The sequence below is a fragment of the Uloborus diversus genome, chromosome 1 (assembly GCF_026930045.1).
Source record: "Uloborus diversus isolate 005 chromosome 1, Udiv.v.3.1, whole genome shotgun sequence".
Lineage (NCBI taxonomy): Eukaryota > Metazoa > Arthropoda > Arachnida > Araneae > Uloboridae > Uloborus > Uloborus diversus.
The window spans coordinates 253,833,283-253,851,621 of record NC_072731.1 but is presented as its reverse complement, the minus strand read 5'-3'; the positions used below and the strand labels follow the sequence as shown (position 1 = coordinate 253,851,621).

Genomic DNA, 18,339 nt, shown 5'->3' with positions numbered 1-18,339 from the left:
CATTGTAATTTAGCTATGAGTATAAACAACTAATTCACAAGCCAAAAGAAAAAATGAAAGTTGCATTTTCTACACAAGAAAAAGTAAACATTTTAAGTTTAGTTCCTAGTAGTTGGAGTATTGATAAAATCCAGAGGGAATCTCAATCCAAACTGTACATCAATTTTACGAAAATGAGGAAAACAGTAGAATTATGGCCGGACAAAAAGACTGCATATCAGTCAAAAAACCTGACGGAGAAAAAGTTAATGTCCAAAAAAGGTTAATTTTATGCAACCTTAAAGAGCTTTATAGAGCTTTCAAAGAAAAATATCCCCTTATAATGATAGGGTTTTCAAAGGTTGCAGATCTGAGACCTAAATTCAGTATTCTAGCCGGAGCATCTGGAACTCATTCTGTATGTGTATACATCATCCACCAGAATGTAAAACTAATGCTCTCGGCCTTGAAATCAGACATGAACTACAAGTATCTCCTCACTTGTATGGTCTGCAACACTGATAAAGAGTCTTGTATCCTTGCAAAGTGTAGTGAATGTCCAGGAACTGATAAGCTGCGGGAAATACTAGAAGCAGGATGGAAAGATTTTGAAAAGGATGAAACAGATTTAAAATTTTCACAATGGGTATATACCGACTGCTGCGAGCTGTCAACCAGTCTTCTTCCTTTTGCAGAATATTTGGAGAAGTTACTTGAAGTGTTAAAGAAACTTAAAGTTCATCATTTCACAGCAAAAAAAAAAAAAAAAAAAACAGAATTCCTGAACTTAAAGAAGAAAGATCTGCAATAGAAAGAGTGCATATTAATGGAGGATTTTTCTGAAAATTTTTCTTTCATTATACGAGATGAAGTACAAGCATATCATTTTCAAGCAACCAAGCAACAGTTCATCCCTTTATTTTATACTTTAAAGGAAATGAAGAGTTGAAAAATCGTTGCTGTTGCGTAATTAGTGACTCATTAGAACATAGTACTGTAGCTCTTCACGCTTTCCAGAAATTAGTAATTGAAAATTTAAAGGCATACTTTCCTGATCTGAAGAGAATAATTTATTTTTCTGATGGGTCAGCTGCCCAGTATAAGAACAAGAAAAATTTCATAAACTTGTGTCACCACCAGCAGGATTTTGGAATGAAAGCTGAGTGGCATTTTTTCGCCACATGCCATGAAAAGGGACCATGTGACGGTATTGGTGGGGCTGTTAAAAGGATTGTGAGAGAAGCTAGTCTTCAAATAGCATTAGAAAACCAAACTAAAAATCCGCTAGATATGTTAGAGTACTGCTCAAAAAGTATAAAAAATATTGAATTTTTATTTTTTCCAAAGCAAAATATTGAAGACACTAAACATCAATTGCAGGCAAGGTTTGAACTTGCAATTCCTGTCCCACAAAAAAGAACATTGCACAGTTTTGTTTCTGTCAGCCTCGGGACTTTTCATGTCCGTTTGACATCTCATTCAGAAGAATTCAAGGCTGTTACTGTCAACAAAAAAAATTCCAGTAAAACGCTAGACACAAAATTGTAAACACTAAGTAAAAACTAAAAGCAATTTTTGTGTAAAATTATATAGTGTAAGAATATTTACTTAAACCCGAACGTTATTTATTGTAACAGAATTTTATTTCACTATATTTCAGTTAAATTTACCTCGATTGTGTTTCATTTGGTAACTAGTATGTTTTTTTAATTTTTTTAAACATTGTATCAAATAGCATGCAGAGGGTCGTTTTGTATTATTTCAAAAGCTTATATCTGCTTTTCACCAAGAAATAAAAGGATAGTTTCTGTTTTGTTTTAAAGGGACAATGTAAAAACTTAGCGATGTAAAATTTTATCAAGTGGTTATTTGATTTATTTTAATTATGTTTTGTGTCTAATTCTATCGATTTCTGCTGTAGCAGTTTATTAGAAAATGTCGTCTGCTAGCTGAGCGCAATTTTGTTTTTTTTTTTTTAAACAAACAAATTTCACAAAGAGATTCATTTAATGTAAATAATATTCCAACTGGTGCAAAAAAAAAAAAAAAAAAAAAAAAAAACCCTAAATGTTTCAGTTTTCAAACGTTTATATCTCCGCTATGCCTTGGAATAACAAGACAGTTTTTGTTTTGTTTTAAAAGATAATGTAACGGCTTCTTACCATAGCATTTTTAGATTTTTATCCCCTTACCTACCGGGCTTTTTTGGAGTGTGAAAAAGTACATTTTTCATTTTTGCTCAAGTTTAAGCAATTTTTTCATAATGAAAGACTATCAGTAGTAGCTTAATTTTTCTTTTGCTTCTACTATGTATACCTAATTGCAACAGGAAAAAAAATTAGCCTGTTACTGAAAGTCCTTTGTTGTTATTTTCATGTCCAAAATAACCAAATAAGCAGTTTTTTGACCGTATTTTGACCTTGAATTTTTTCTTGTTAGGTTTAACTTAAATAGTTTTTTACTATGCACAAACAAAAGTTCATTCTTTTAGCTTTACAATAAGCCGTAATTGATCTTTCGACTAATATAAATAAATCCACTACAGCTTCCAGAAGAAAGATCAAAAAAGGCAAATTTTACGCATCCGTGAAGCAAACAAAGGGCTATATCTCAGAGAAAAATTTTTTTCAAGAAATAAAACAAACTGTTTTGGAGTGCATGATGTTGGTATATATTACCAACCAAATTTTATCAAAATCAAAAATGGTGCGGCACGGCCCATTTGTTGATTTAATATGGAATGACCCTATGATTAAGGACTTAGGCTAACGAAGCGTGAAAGATCTATTGTTTTGTTTTAGGGTCAAAGGCGGGAAACGGAAGCATGTTTTGCTTCTGGTTCTTTTGATGAAGATAACTTTTGCTTTCATTTTTAATGTTTCTGTAGGCTTGATGATAATAAAAATGAGAGTTACGTTCAAAAAAAAAAAAAAAAAAAAAAAAAAAAACGAGCTGATGTGTGCATCACATGACTTCTTTTTACTCCAATTTAATGTCATTTCCCCATTATTGGCAGTTTTAATGTGATTCAATGATTTACTCTCTAAATATCACCAACAGTGGCCAAAATGAAACCAAATTTAAAATTTAAAAATAATCGCCAATTTGGCGACCAAAAGACTGGCGATATATCGCCATGTGTCCGACAAATTATAACACCAATCGAGTTTACATCGAAATTAATAATGATTTTCCTCCAAAAAGGAGCAAAAGACCCCCTCAGGAATGCAACCAAAAGAGAAGGTGCATAACTAGGCCCCACTAGGAGTCTACGTACCAAACTTCAACTTTCCAGGACATACCGTTTTTGATTTATGCGAGATACATACACACATAAACACATACGCACATACATACGTACATACGGACGTCACGAGAAAATTCGTTGTAATTAATTCGGGGGTCGTCGAAATGGATATTTAAGGTTCCTGTAAGTTTCTATGCATATATCCACGTGAGGTCGGGTGGAAAAAAAAAACTCTCAACATTCATTCTGGGGGTGAGAAAAATGGAAATTAAGGCCGATTTTTGAGTGAAATTTCTTCCATTTGCACATGAAATTTAAAATGTTAAAATGATAATACTAAGGAGAAGGGCATTAACTTGACGAAAGTTCGAGATAAGAATTTAAAAGTTTGATTAAGTTCATGAGTGAAAGAAGAAATAGATGTGTCTTTAAGACATTACGTAATAAAAATTTTATACTTGCTAGAACTTTGATTAATAAACAACTTTTTTTTCGCGAATACAATACTTACTTTTTTGTAAAAGGAAGTAAAAAGGTTTTGATAACAGAAACTTACAATTTTCACAGTGTTTTCAAGATATGTCTAAGAGTCTACTGAAGTAAAATTTTAAAGCAATTCTGTTTTTTGCATTATTTATTAAATTTTGACCAGTGTTAACTTTTTAAATGAAAAAAAGGACCGATTTCGACAGTAAAAACTGCGCTGTCTTGAAAGAAAAGGGTGAGCACTGAAGCAAAAACGCTTCAATATAAATATGAATACATAAATAAAATGTGAGGAAAATTTCAAAGTTATATGTAATGTATTTTTCTAGAAAAAGGAGCAGGAGCTTTTCAAATTGACATTTTGAGAAAATCAGTTTTGAAAGTAAAATTGTTAGTACAATTTAATATTCCTGCCTCATAAATGTATAATTTGAGTCACTTTTTATCCACATAGAAACACGAATTCGGTGTCGTTTAAAAGAGTTGAAAGTCTGTGTCTGGATGTCTGTGACGCGCATAGCGCCTAGACCGTTCGGCCAATTTTCATGAAATTTGGCACAAAGTTAGTTTGTAACATGGGGATGTGCACTTCTTAGCGATTTTTCAAAAATTCGATTTTGTTCTTTTTCTATTCCAATTTTAAGAACATTTTCCCGAGAAAATTATCACAACGTGGAATAGTAAACTACGAAATTATCAAAGCGTGGAAATGTAACATGGGCGTGCCATTTAACATAGCAAATTGGCGAGAAATTCATCATCCATTATTTGTTCATTCACCATTACTTGTAAATACACAGGCAAACCAAATGACCTTTTAATTTTCTACTACGGGCAATGCCGTGCGGGTACCACTAGTATTGCATAAAACTATTGTTATAGAAATATTTTTGTTTCATCCAAAATGTGTAGTGTGGAACTTTCTATTACCGCCTCACTCTCTCTTGCACCCCCGATATGCAAAATTTCGGACGCAAAAAAAGCATTGATTATTTTTTACTAACAAGGAAAAAATGCATCATTTTAGAACTACTTCTTAAAAATGTGAATTAAAACATTAGTACTTTCAACTTAATATCTTACGCGTTTTTCTTTCTGATTTTATTTGATAAATAAAAATGAAGGTTAAACTTTGTGAATTGTTTTTCGCACTATAACTTTTTCTTATCTTATAAACCCATTCAATTCCACATAAATTATAAAACTTCAACAAAAAAGGAAATAGGTAAAAAGCAAAATAAATAAATACATTTTTTAATGAATAGGACAAGTTTTAAATGTAATTAAAACAAGTTTCCAATATGAATCAATAATCCATCACCAAGAATGGCCAAATTGAAACCAGATTATAAAAAAATCGCCAAATTTGTCGCTAAGTTGATGACAAAACTTGGCGACATATTGCCAAGTATTTGCATTAATTATAACACCACTTGAGTTTGCATTGAAATTAACATTGTTTCCCCCCCAAAAAGGTGTAAAAAACGCCCTTTGCAACATCCGAATGCAACCAAACAGGGAGGTGCACACTTAGAACACACGGAGTCTACGTATCAAATTTCAACTTTCTAGGACATACCGTTCTTGAGTTATGCGACATATATATGCACATTCGCACATACGTACATACGGACGTCACGAGAAAAGTCGTTGTAATTAATTCGAGGAATGTAAAGATGGATATTTTGGGTGTCTATACGTTCTTAGGCACTTATCCGCGTGTGGTCGGATTGAAAAAAACCCGCAAAATTCGGGGGTGAGCAAAATGGAAATTAAGGCCGAATTTTGAGTGAAAATCTTTTCGCGAATACAATACTTCCTTTTTTGTAAAAGGAAGTAAAAAATAGATATAAATGTGATGACAAAAGCGTCAATGAAAATGAAATTTAATGAAAGTATTTTTCTTCTTCTCCAGATTTTCATCACCGCAGCTATCGTTGCATGTGCAGTTGGTTCTCTCGTACCATTGGTAAGTACAAAATGACACACAGAATGAATGAAATTTCTTCCATTTGCACATGAAATTTAAAATGTTAAAATGATAATACTAAGGAGAAGGGCATTAACTTGACGAAAGTTCGAGATAAGAATTTAAAAGTTTGATTAAGTTCATGAGTGAAAGAAGAAATAGATGTGTCTTTAAGACATTACGTAATAAAAATTTTATACTTGCTAGAACTTTGATTAATAAACAACTTTTTTTTCGCGAATACAATACTTACTTTTTTGTAAAAGGAAGTAAAAAGGTTTTGATAACAGAAACTTACAATTTTCACAGTGTTTTCAAGATATGTCTAAGAGTCTACTGAAGTAAAATTTTAAAGCAATTCTGTTTTTTGCATTATTTATTAAATTTTGACCAGTGTTAACTTTTTAAATGAAAAAAAGGACCGATTTCGACAGTAAAAACTGCGCTGTCTTGAAAGAAAAGGGTGAGCACTGAAGCAAAAACGCTTCAATATAAATATGAATACATAAATAAAATGTGAGGAAAATTTCAAAGTTATATGTAATGTATTTTTCTAGAAAAAGGAGCAGGAGCTTTTCAAATTGACATTTTGAGAAAATCAGTTTTGAAAGTAAAATTGTTAGTACAATTTAATATTCCTGCCTCATAAATGTATAATTTGAGTCACTTTTTATCCACATAGAAACACGAATTCGGTGTCGTTTAAAAGAGTTGAAAGTCTGTGTCTGGATGTCTGTGACGCGCATAGCGCCTAGACCGTTCGGCCAATTTTCATGAAATTTGGCACAAAGTTAGTTTGTAACATGGGGATGTGCACTTCTTAGCGATTTTTCAAAAATTCGATTTTGTTCTTTTTCTATTCCAATTTTAAGAACATTTTCCCGAGAAAATTATCACAACGTGGAATAGTAAACTACGAAATTATCAAAGCGTGGAAATGTAACATGGGCGTGCCATTTAACATAGCAAATTGGCGAGAAATTCATCATCCATTATTTGTTCATTCACCATTACTTGTAAATACACAGGCAAACCAAATGACCTTTTAATTTTCTACTACGGGCAATGCCGTGCGGGTACCACTAGTATTGCATAAAACTATTGTTATAGAAATATTTTTGTTTCATCCAAAATGTGTAGTGTGGAACTTTCTATTACCGCCTCACTCTCTCTTGCACCCCCGATATGCAAAATTTCGGACGCAAAAAAAGCATTGATTATTTTTTACTAACAAGGAAAAAATGCATCATTTTAGAACTACTTCTTAAAAATGTGAATTAAAACATTAGTACTTTCAACTTAATATCTTACGCGTTTTTCTTTCTGATTTTATTTGATAAATAAAAATGAAGGTTAAACTTTGTGAATTGTTTTTCGCACTATAACTTTTTCTTATCTTATAAACCCATTCAATTCCACATAAATTATAAAACTTCAACAAAAAAGGAAATAGGTAAAAAGCAAAATAAATAAATACATTTTTTAATGAATAGGACAAGTTTTAAATGTAATTAAAACAAGTTTCCAATATGAATCAATAATCCATCTAAAAGTGTCCATTTAAATAGTGACAACTATCCCTAAAAGAGCCTCATTGATACAAAGCTATCAGTCCCTCACAAATTCTATTAGAAAGAAAAATCCTTCTTTAAATAAAGAAAAATTCTTTATTTTAAATGAGCACAATTATTTGCTTCTAGCTGCTAGTTTTTCCGTCTAATAAAAGAAATATGCATTGAAACAACGAAAACTGTTTCTAAAAGAGCTCATTGCAAATAGTATAAAATACGCCCCCCCCCCTTTCCGAAGAAAAAATAACTTAATCAAAACACGCATTAGAGTTTGTACACAATAAAATATCCCTCGAAGAAAATCAATTTACAAGAAGAATAGTTCAAAGAATAGTAATTAAGAGCCATTGTCTGTAAGAATCAGGCAGTTTACGGCATTTGTGATTGTTGACATTTTTAATTTTTCTTATTTTCACATATGTTGTTCCTTATCATGAATGTAATGTTTGTGCAAAATATGAGCTTTGTCTGCCTTACCGTTTTTGGGAAATTAAAATGTTTAAATTTAGGGGGCGTGGCACATTTTTGCGTGTTTTTCAAATTTGCAGATTTGTAAGTTCTTGTTGCTTTAAGCGCCCCTATAATGACATCGATTTTTAAATTCTATACTATTATACGGTCTTCTTAGATACTATTACAGCTGTCAAATTGGTGTCACTACGAGGGCGACGGCCACAAACTCCGTTTAAAAATGACCGAAAATGAATTTTTTTACTACATTCAATGCCAATTTTCTCAAAGCGCCTTCATGATGACACCAACGTTTTTACATAAATTCCTAGCTACACTTGCATACATCAAAAATATGTAATAAAATTGGAGTCACTATAAGGGCACCAGAAGATATTGGAACTTTTATGAGATGGATTCTAAACATTTGCATTTTTGTGAAATTTAACTACTACTCTCGCCCTCATAGCAGACATCTGAAACTAATGAAGTTTGACAACCAACATGTTCGTCTAACATACGAAATAAAAAAATCGGTGTCACTCCTATTACTTTCGGAAATATAATCATTCGAAATTAGTATGTTATGGAGTTATTTAAAAAAAGACTTTTCTAATTCGAATGGCCTTTTGCACGGTTTTTTAAAAACTTTAATATAAAATTACAGTAGTGACACCTAAAATAATGTTTCTAATGCTTTTTATTAAAAAAAATCTTTATAAAAAGCATTAGAAACACAATAAATCGATATAGGTACAGATGGACGTATTGTGTAATGTGCATTATGGCTAAAATAGTCGTACTAATATTCATATTTTTTCAACCATACTAATTTTTTATCTGTTATTTGTATTAAAAATGCAACTATTTATAACATAATGTCATAAATAGTGATGAACATAATGTATTATATAGCAAGCATTCAGAATTTAAAACACAATTTGAGAATGACGCAGACTAAAACAAAGAAAACATAAAAAATCAAATCACCCAGTTTCAGAAAGACGATCATCTCTTATTGATATCTGTTAATTTTGTTGCACTAAAGCTTGGGAAAACATGGTATCCCGGAGAAATTGTAGAAGTTGACCATTTGCTAATTTGAATACAACCAGCCTCCTAATAGCAGAGATCTGAAGCTATTTAAGTTTGATAACCAACACGTTTGTCTAACATTTGAACTAATAAAATTAGTGTCACTCCTATTACTTTTGGAAATATAATCATTCGATGTTAGTATGTTGTGCTGCATTTTTTTCATTTATTATTATTAATTTATTTTATTTGTTTCTTTATGTATTTTGTTAATTTAATCTTATCACACCCAAATAGTGTTTTGACCATATTAATTTTTAATTTATTACAAAGAAGCAATGTTTAACATAAGCAGCTTTGGGCAGTAAGAGCGTCTTTATCTTGAGTAGAAAATGCTCGTTCTGATATAGGTACAGGTGGATCTATTGTACATTATATGTTTAGATTACCATAGCAATACTCGTCTTTTTTCCAGTCAAAGAAATTTATTTATTCCAATCCTTCTTGCCATGCATTTGACCTTTACTTGCAAATGGTCAACTTCTACTATTTCTCCAGGATACCATGTTTTCCCAAGCTTTAGTGCTACAAAATTACCAGATCAATAAGAGATGTCCGTGTTTCTGAAACTGGGTGATTTGATTTTTTATGTTTTCTTTGTTTTAGTCTACGTCATCCTCAAATTATGTTTCAGATTCTAAATGCTCGCTATATAATACATTACGTTCATCACTATTTAAGACATTATGGTATAAAAAGTTGCATTTTTAATGTAAATAACATATAAAAAATTAGTATGGTTGAAAAAATATGAATATTAGTATGACTATTTTAGCCATAATGCACATTACGCAATACGTCCATCTGTACCTATATCGATTTACTGTGTTTCTAATGCTTTTTATAAAGCTTTTTTTTTTATATAAAAAGCATTAGAAACATTATTTTAGGTGTCACTACTTTAATTTTACATTAAAGTTTAAAACAAACCGTGCAAAAATCCATTCGAATTAGAAAAGTCTTTTTTTAAATAGCTCCATAACATACTAATTTCGAATGATTACATTTCCGAAAGTAATAGGAGTGACACCGATTTTTTTATTTCGTATGTTAGACGAACATGTTGGTTATCAAACTTAATTACTTTCAGATCTCTGCTATGAGGGCGAGAGTAGTAGTTAGATTTTAAACATTTGCATTTTTGTGAAATTTATCACATAAAAGTTCCAATATCTTCTGGTGTCCTTATAGTGACACCAATTTTATTACATATTTTTGATGTATGCAAGTGTAGCTAGGAATTTATGTAAAAACGTTGGTGTCATCATGAAGGCGCTTTGAGAAAATTGGCATTGAATGTAGTAAAAAAATTCATTTTCGGTCATTTTCAAACGGAGTTTGTGGCCGTCGCCCTCGTAGTGACACCGATTTGAAAGCTGTAATAGTATCTAAGAAGACCATATAATAGTATAGAATTTAAAAATCCATGTCATTATAGGGGCGCTTAAAGCAACAAGAACTTACAAATCTGCAAATTTGAAAAACACGCAAAAATGTGCCACGCCCTCTAAATTAAAAAATTTAATTTCCCAAAAACGGTAAGGCAGACAAAGCTCATATTTTGCACAAATATTACATTCATGATAAGGAACAACATTTGCAAAAATAAAGAAAATTAAAAATGTCAACAATCACAACCTGCCTGATCCTTACAGACAATGGCTCTTAAGTAGAAGAAAATGCAAATATGTATATGAGATGAAAACCTCACGACTACTCTGAAAAATAGATTTCCAATTTTGAAACTGGCCAACTCAAAAATTACCTACAGGAATTCATAGCTGCCAAAAAAAAAAAAAAAAACACCTATAAATTAAGCAATACAACTTTGGTGAAAAAAAATGAAAACTAAACCAAATGTAAACAATGTTGAACGTGAAATATTATTCAAAGCTTGTAATATTGTTGCAGTTTTATGCGTGTTCGATTGTAGCCTTTAATGAAGGTAAATTTTTTAATTTGAAACATTCTAAGTAAACCTATTTCTGATACATTTCTGAATGTTTTAAAGTAATGAGTATTTTTTTTAAATTGTCAATTCATCACATGAAAAATTAATGCAATAGTTAAATTAGTAAAAGTCTTTAGTGCTGCAACATTTTGTGTCACTAGTAAATTTCAAATAAAATCAATTTATATATACAGTCAATTCGCAACAACTCGAATCTAAGAAAACCGGCGGAAAACTTCGACTTATCGTAAGTTTGACTAATCGATAGTTTTGGTTTTCGACATTTAAAAAGAAAAACCATCGATTATTTTAATTAATCAGTTCATAGAACAGGAAAAATTACAGAACTTAAAAGTTTTGAAGCATAAATATTATGCACATTTTAATCAAAATATTGAGAGAAAAAAATCAAGAGCATGTTTTTGATTTCGATACTGCCGGAACCGCTTGAATAGAGCCGATTCTACTTCAGAAAAGGAACACATCTTCATTCGTTACAAATTCGGATTCATGTATTCTATCGCTTTAGAAGTTTCTCTTTTCCTTTTAATATCACTGACAGAGTACTTGCTTAGACATCTTTAAATATAAAAAAAAAATCACTCTGTCTCTCAGGAGCTCATCAGCCAATGATCGAACTAAAGAATGAAGGGCAGCGCATCTCAACTTAGGTTAGCCTTTGAATAAAGGTACAATCAGTTCACTTGACAACGTGACAGATCGAAAGCAAATTCGTAATCCAGCAACATGTCAAAGTGTTAACAGTACAATTCAACAAAACAAAACAAGCTAACTCAGTTCCGCACATTTAACTCCTTTATCGCACATTGGCTCAATATGTACTGTTCTCGCTTTAGAGGTCTTTTGTGCAGGAATTGCAAGTGAAGGTGAATTAATTTTTCTCTTACAGTCACTTGTTTCTTTCTTTCTTTTTTTTTCGTTCTTTCGAAATAAATTTCGAGTCACCTTAGAAAAAAACTTCAATTTATAGAAAGTTAACTGCGAGCTATTGAGAACAATTAGCATAGAATTAAAGACAAAAAGGTCAAGATTTGATATAAACTTCGAGTTATAGTAATATTCAAGTTATCTGACTTCGAGTTATCGAAAAGTGAGTGTATTTCATTTATGAACTTATGTCAATAATTTTTTCAGAAAATAATAGGCATTTGTACGTTTGAGCTTAAATGTAACATACAAGTTTGAATCCTTCCAGTTTACAAAATAATTAGGCGATTGCTATAAAAAAAAAAAAAAAAAAATCAAGATATACGTTTCAGAATGGAATTTGAGTTATTCAATGACACATTTATGGAACTTAATGTCATAAGGAGCGACACTATCAAGTAACCCTTTCATGCGTAAAAGATTAATAATTTTGAGCAATCGCAGAAACTGGCTTGTACTTTATGAGCGATATAAAAGCTGGAAGAAATCAAGGTTCAGTATCAATCGAACAGTTTCGATTAAATCGACAGCTATGTTTGCAAAGGTAATAAACAATTTACTTCTTTTAAAAGTTTACTAACAGTTTTTAAAAAGAATTAGCAAGTTTCAGTTTCTTGGATTTAAAAATAAGTTTACTCTCTGATCCCAAGTTTAAGGCTATTATTACTGAGATCAACAATCAATTGCAGGGGTTCTCAACCTTTTTCATCCCCTCAACCCAATGTAATGTTGCATTTAATGAACTAATTGATGGATTATTCAAAACTTAAGCATTTTTTTTTTCAATGTTAAGGCGTACAAACGCAGAAATCCAAAATTTTATTTCTGGATGGTAAGCATTTCATTCAATATGAAATTTTGATACTGAAAGCTTAAAAATAAATTAAATAACTAATAAACAGTCAAATAAACTAAGAACAATTTTTAGAGAATAGACAAGCAGAAATGTTGAACTTTTTTTTATTAGGATAACGTATTACTGCGTAATCGTTACTAGTAAAAAATATTATTTTAAATATTTTTGGAGCAAAAAATAAATAAATAAATAAATAATAAAAATAAATAAATATAAATGAATAAATAAATAAAATAAATTATGAATATAAGAAATAAAAATCGTCTAGTTGAAACCATTACCTTTATCAATGTAAATCAATTGAAAAATATATTTCATTATTTTTCCTTTGGAAAAACGAAAATAATTTTTATATCAACATTAAAATCAATTTCGCCTTCTTGAACTGATTTCACTTTGTGAGTCAATCAAACATTGCAACGGAATTTTTAAATATTCTAGATTAAATTAAACTATTTATTTAGCGGATTATGTTGCATTTTAATCGAGCTTTCAAAGTTGTTTCATTTAATTGATGCATTGTTTTGCACATTAACTAAGTTTTTATTTGTATTTAATAGTTTGATTTGTTTATGAGAAGAATATTTTTACATTTCAATGGTTTTCAACTGTTTATAAGATTAATTGGCTGATTTCGAGCTTTCAACATCGTGTTCATTTAATTAAAGGATTGTTTCCTACATTAATGGAGTTTTTATTGGTATAGAGGTTGTACATTTCAATGGTTTTTAAGAGGTCATAAGATTAACTGGTAGATTTCGAGCTTTCAACATTGTGTTCATTTAATTAATGGATTGTTTCTCACATTAATGGAGGTTTAATTGGCATAGAGTTTTTACATTTCAATGGCTTTTAAGAGGTCATAAGATAAACTGGTAGATTTCGAGCTTTCAACATCGTGTTCTTTAATTAAAGGATTGTTTCGCACATTGAGTTTTTATTGGTATAGAGTTTTTACATTTCGATGGCTTTTAAAAGGTCATAAGATTAACTGGTCGATTTCGAGCTTTCAAAGTTGTGTTCATTTAATTTATGGAATGTTTCATACATTAATGGAGATTTTATTAGTATTTTATGCTTAGTTTTGTTTATGTGGTGAATATTTTTACATATCAATGGTTTTAAGAGTTTATAAGATTGATTGGTTGATTTCGAGCTTACAATGTTGCTTAATTTTTAATTGATGAATTATTTCAAACATTAATGGAGCTTTTATTGGCATTTAATGAATTGTTTCGTTAATGTGGTGGATATTTTTACATTTTAAGGGTTTTTGCGATTAATTAACTTTATTAATTTTGTGAACTATTTCACACTAGTGGTACTCGCACGGCTTTGCCCGTAGTAGAAAATCAAAAGGTCATTTGGTTCGCCTGTATATTTACAAATAATGGATGATGAATTTCTTGCCAATTGGCTATGTTCATTCGCTCTTTCCATGTTACTGTTCCACGTCATGATAATTTCGTAATTTATTCCTCCATCTTATGATAATTTTTTCTCCGGAAAATGTTCTTAGAATAGAAAAAGAACAAAACAGAAAAATAAAAAAAATCGAATTTTCGAAAAACCGCTTCGAGGTGCACACCCCCATGCTAAAAACTAACTTTGTGCAAATTTCATGAAAATCGGCCGAACGGTCTAGGCGCTAAGCGCGTCACAGAGATCCAGACAGATAGACTTTCATCTTTATTATTAGTAGAGATTTTAGTGGAACATTTCATTTTTGATAATGGTTAAAGAAGAGAAAAATCAATGTATGGTTTCACTTAATAAGTTGTAGTTCGCATGTAACTTTGACCACGCGAAGTAGCGTATAAAGGAGCCGTTATTTTCCGATTGTGATAGTGCATTCGATCACAATCTACGACTATTCTATACTCAAGCCCACTACCTCAAACTACATCAAACATACCGACAACTCGGTTATGATACCCGGGTGTCAAAATGTTTAGAGGACACCTACCTTCAGTTCTGTTATTTACGTTTCCGGACTGATGAGTTCATAATTCTAGATGTGATAACCGGATTGTTGGTATATTGCATGTAGCTCTGCCTTAGTTTCTGGCTTAAGAGCGGTAACTTAGTACTGCTTATTACTCAAAATAGTTTTTTTTGGCCTTCCAAGAGAAATAAAATGCCTACCTAATTTCTAAGTGTCAAACACTCTATCCAATTTGGAAAAATTGCTTAAAGTTTTAATACAAAATGGTTATTTTGGTAATAAAAAAAATATTTTCACCGTCAAATTGAAATTTTCTTTAAATTAGTAAGTAAAAATACAAGGATACAGTTTGATGCAGATTATGGCAAAGCGTTATTTATGTTTTTTTTTTTTTGTCGTCTTAATTGCTTCTAGAGAGAAAAAGCTAAAACTAAGTTACTTGAAAAACCCAAGAATTAAAAAATTAGTTTTTACAAAACATTTTTATAAATTCATTGCTTTATTTTTTAAGATCCCTAATTTATACGACAGCATTTACTACTGATTTATTAAATATTAGTTACAATGTTTTGGAGTCTTGTGTAAAGTAGATACTGGAAGTTTGTTACATTTCTTACGGGTAACAGAATTTAAATGTGTATGACTAACAATAAGTAACGCAGCACAAATCGTTTAGTATTTGTTAACGTTAGGTATATTCTTTAGTTTCCAGAATTTTTTTTTAATGACTTTAGATGTGTTCTAGATAATATTTTGCAATATTTAATGGAGATGCCCATGAAATCAGGAAACTGTGTTGTAAACGAGCTAATGTGTGCATCACATGACTTCCTTTTACACCAATTTAAAGTTATTTCCTCATTATTGGCAATTTTAATGTGATTCAATAGTTAACTCTCTAAATATCACCAAGAATGGCCAAATTGAAACCAGATTATAAAAAAATCGCCAAATTTGTCGCTAAGTTGATGACAAAACTTGGCGACATATTGCCAAGTATTTGCATTAATTATAACACCACTTGAGTTTGCATTGAAATTAACATTGTTTCCCCCCCAAAAAGGTGTAAAAAACGCCCTTTGCAACATCCGAATGCAACCAAACAGGGAGGTGCACACTTAGAACACACGGAGTCTACGTATCAAATTTCAACTTTCTAGGACATACCGTTCTTGAGTTATGCGACATATATATGCACATTCGCACATACGTACATACGGACGTCACGAGAAAAGTCGTTGTAATTAATTCGGGGAATGTAAAGATGGATATTTTGGGTGTCTATACGTTCTTAGGCACTTATCCGCGTGTGGTCGGATTGAAAAAACCCCGCAAAATTCGGGGGGGGGGGAGCAAAATGGAAATTAAGGCCGAATTTTGAGTGAAAATCTTTTCGCGAATACAATACTTCCATTTTTGTAAAAGGAAGTAAAAAATAGATATAAATGTGATGACAAAAGCGTCAATGAAAATGAAATTTAATGAAAGTACTTTTCTTCTTCAGATTTTCATCACCGCAGCTATCGTTGCATGTGCAGTTGGTTCTCTCGTACCATTGGTAAGTACAAAATGACACACAGAATGAATGAAATTTCTTCCATTTGCACATGAAATTTAAAATGTTAAAATGATAATACTAAGGAGAAGGGCATTAACTTGACGAAAGTTCGAGATAAGAATTTAAAAGTTTGTTTAAGTTCATGAGTAAAAGAAGAAATAGATATGTCTTTAAGACATTACGTAATAGTAATTTTATACTTGCTAGAACTTTGATTAATAAACAACTCTTTTTTTCTAGTTAATAAACTTAACTATCTCAAGGTCATGGTTATATTAGTCTGTACTTTTGACTGCAAAAGAGTACTAAAATTGTTAATATGAGTTGAAATAAATAGTAAATAATGATTCATATCACAAACAGAATCCCTGCAAACACATTACTTACAACAGCACAATTTATTTTTTTAATTTTGATTTCAGCCAGCACACCATGCTCCTAAACCATACAAATTTGGCTACAATATAAAGGATAAACATGGAGATCAATACAGAGAGGAAGTCGGAGACGGAGCCAGTGGCGTGAAGGGCAGCTACGGATTCACCGATGCCAGAGGCATCCACAGACAGGTAGACTACGTTGCCGACCATGCCGGATTCAGGGCTCAAGTCAAGACCAACGAGCCTGGCACAGCCAATCAGGATCCTGCTGCAGTCAAGATGATTTCTTCTGCTCCCTATGCCGGACATGAAGCCGGACTCTTGGGAGCCGGACTTGTAGGTGCACCTGCTGTCTTAGCTGCACCAGGAATCGTTGGCGTCAACGGATTGGACCTTGGATATGGAGGATTGGGGTACAATAACCTTGGATATGCTGGCCTGGGATATGGTCTCAACAATGCTCTGCTCGGAGGCCTGGGCTACGCACGATATGGATACTAAGTTGATAAGCACATGACAGACTTGGCAATACCTTTCTTACCTCTTGAAAACCAGTATTTGTCTTCTGATGTTCAACTTCATGTCTGTTTTGTTCTATGTTTGCAAACTCGATGACATTTTTCAACGCAACTTGTCTATCTCGTATTTAATTTCATTGTATTTCTCTGTATATGTGTCGTGATTTTCCTTTTTCAGACTCCTTGTTTCCTTCGAGTAAATAAATAACTTGTCATCGCATTATTATGTCTTCCTTTTTCTTGTCAAGAAAATGATGCCTAATTTAAATGCAACAAAACCCGACCTTTAATTACTGCAAAAATAATAATTATTTGTATTCTTTGAAATTTGAATGAATAGAGCTGTTGAGAGCAAAAGTGGTGTTGCTCAATGAAATCAGATTTTAAATAATCGAGTGGTTTAGCAGATACTTTGCACATTACTCTTGTTCCGTTTTTCCCCTGAACCTAGACTTATATCACTTTCGCAGGAAGCAGAATGAGATTAAATCTAATTTTTGATGGCGTAAATGCAAATTGTTAGATACAAAAAGACTTACAACATTCTTGCTTCCAATTGGCTCAATTATTGATTTTTTTTATTTCAAATAATTGGACATCTTTGAGACGCTTGAAAGTTTTTCTTTTATTATTCTGCCCTGTGGTAGAACGCATCACATCACGGTACTCTGATAATTTACTTGATTATCAATCAAGAACGGTCAGAAGCATGTAACAAGAAGTTAGTTCAGTGTTTTGCGGTACACTAAATTATTTTGTGCATTTTATTGTCGTAGGCATAGTCCACGTTAAATCAGCAGGCAGGCACAAGGAAAAAAAAAAGAAAAAAAAAACACTAACCTTCGTAGCATCAGAAGTGTTTGAATTTTACATGTAATAAAATTAAGAAGTAAGTAACACACTTGTTTTGGTTTCCACCAAAAACATTTCTGCCCCGAGATACAGACTGCCAAAGAAGTAAACTGGGTGATATTTCTCATTTGCAGTTTTCAACAAAGTTTCAAAACAGCTTTAACCCTGAACGGGGCTCGATATATTCTTGTTTTATTTGAAAGACAACGAATTTTTCTTTAAAACGACATGCACCATTTGGAAATATGTGCTCAATTTTTCATGCTGTAACCTTTACAAAAAACTTATCAATTTCTTTCTTTTTTTTTTCGAAATTACTAGTTTCTAAATTTTTTTTACTGTTGTTGTTGTTGTCGTGTGCCAGCTAGGCTGGTAATTTGAGGTGTGCTGCTTCACTTTTCCAACTGTATCGTAATTAGGTGTGAAGTCCGACTTCCACAGTACACACGTGCCATAGAGACCCGTTTATAGGGTAGGCAACCATTCACCGCACAACAATGCATTAACACAAAGGAAGGACAAGGACAGAAGAGA

At 31.7% G+C, this 18,339-nt stretch overlaps 1 protein-coding gene across 1 annotated transcript; it reads left to right on the top strand.

The window, feature by feature from the left end:
- Positions 1-457: 457 nt before the first annotated feature.
- LOC129220090 (adult-specific rigid cuticular protein 15.5-like) lies at positions 458-16,936 on the top strand. Its single transcript, XM_054854433.1, has 4 exons — positions 458-625; positions 5,628-5,681; positions 16,002-16,055; positions 16,478-16,936. The coding sequence occupies exons 1-4, from the start codon at positions 458-460 to the stop codon at positions 16,934-16,936; spliced, it is 735 nt and encodes a 244-aa protein (XP_054710408.1).
- Positions 16,937-18,339: the final 1,403 nt, after the last annotated feature.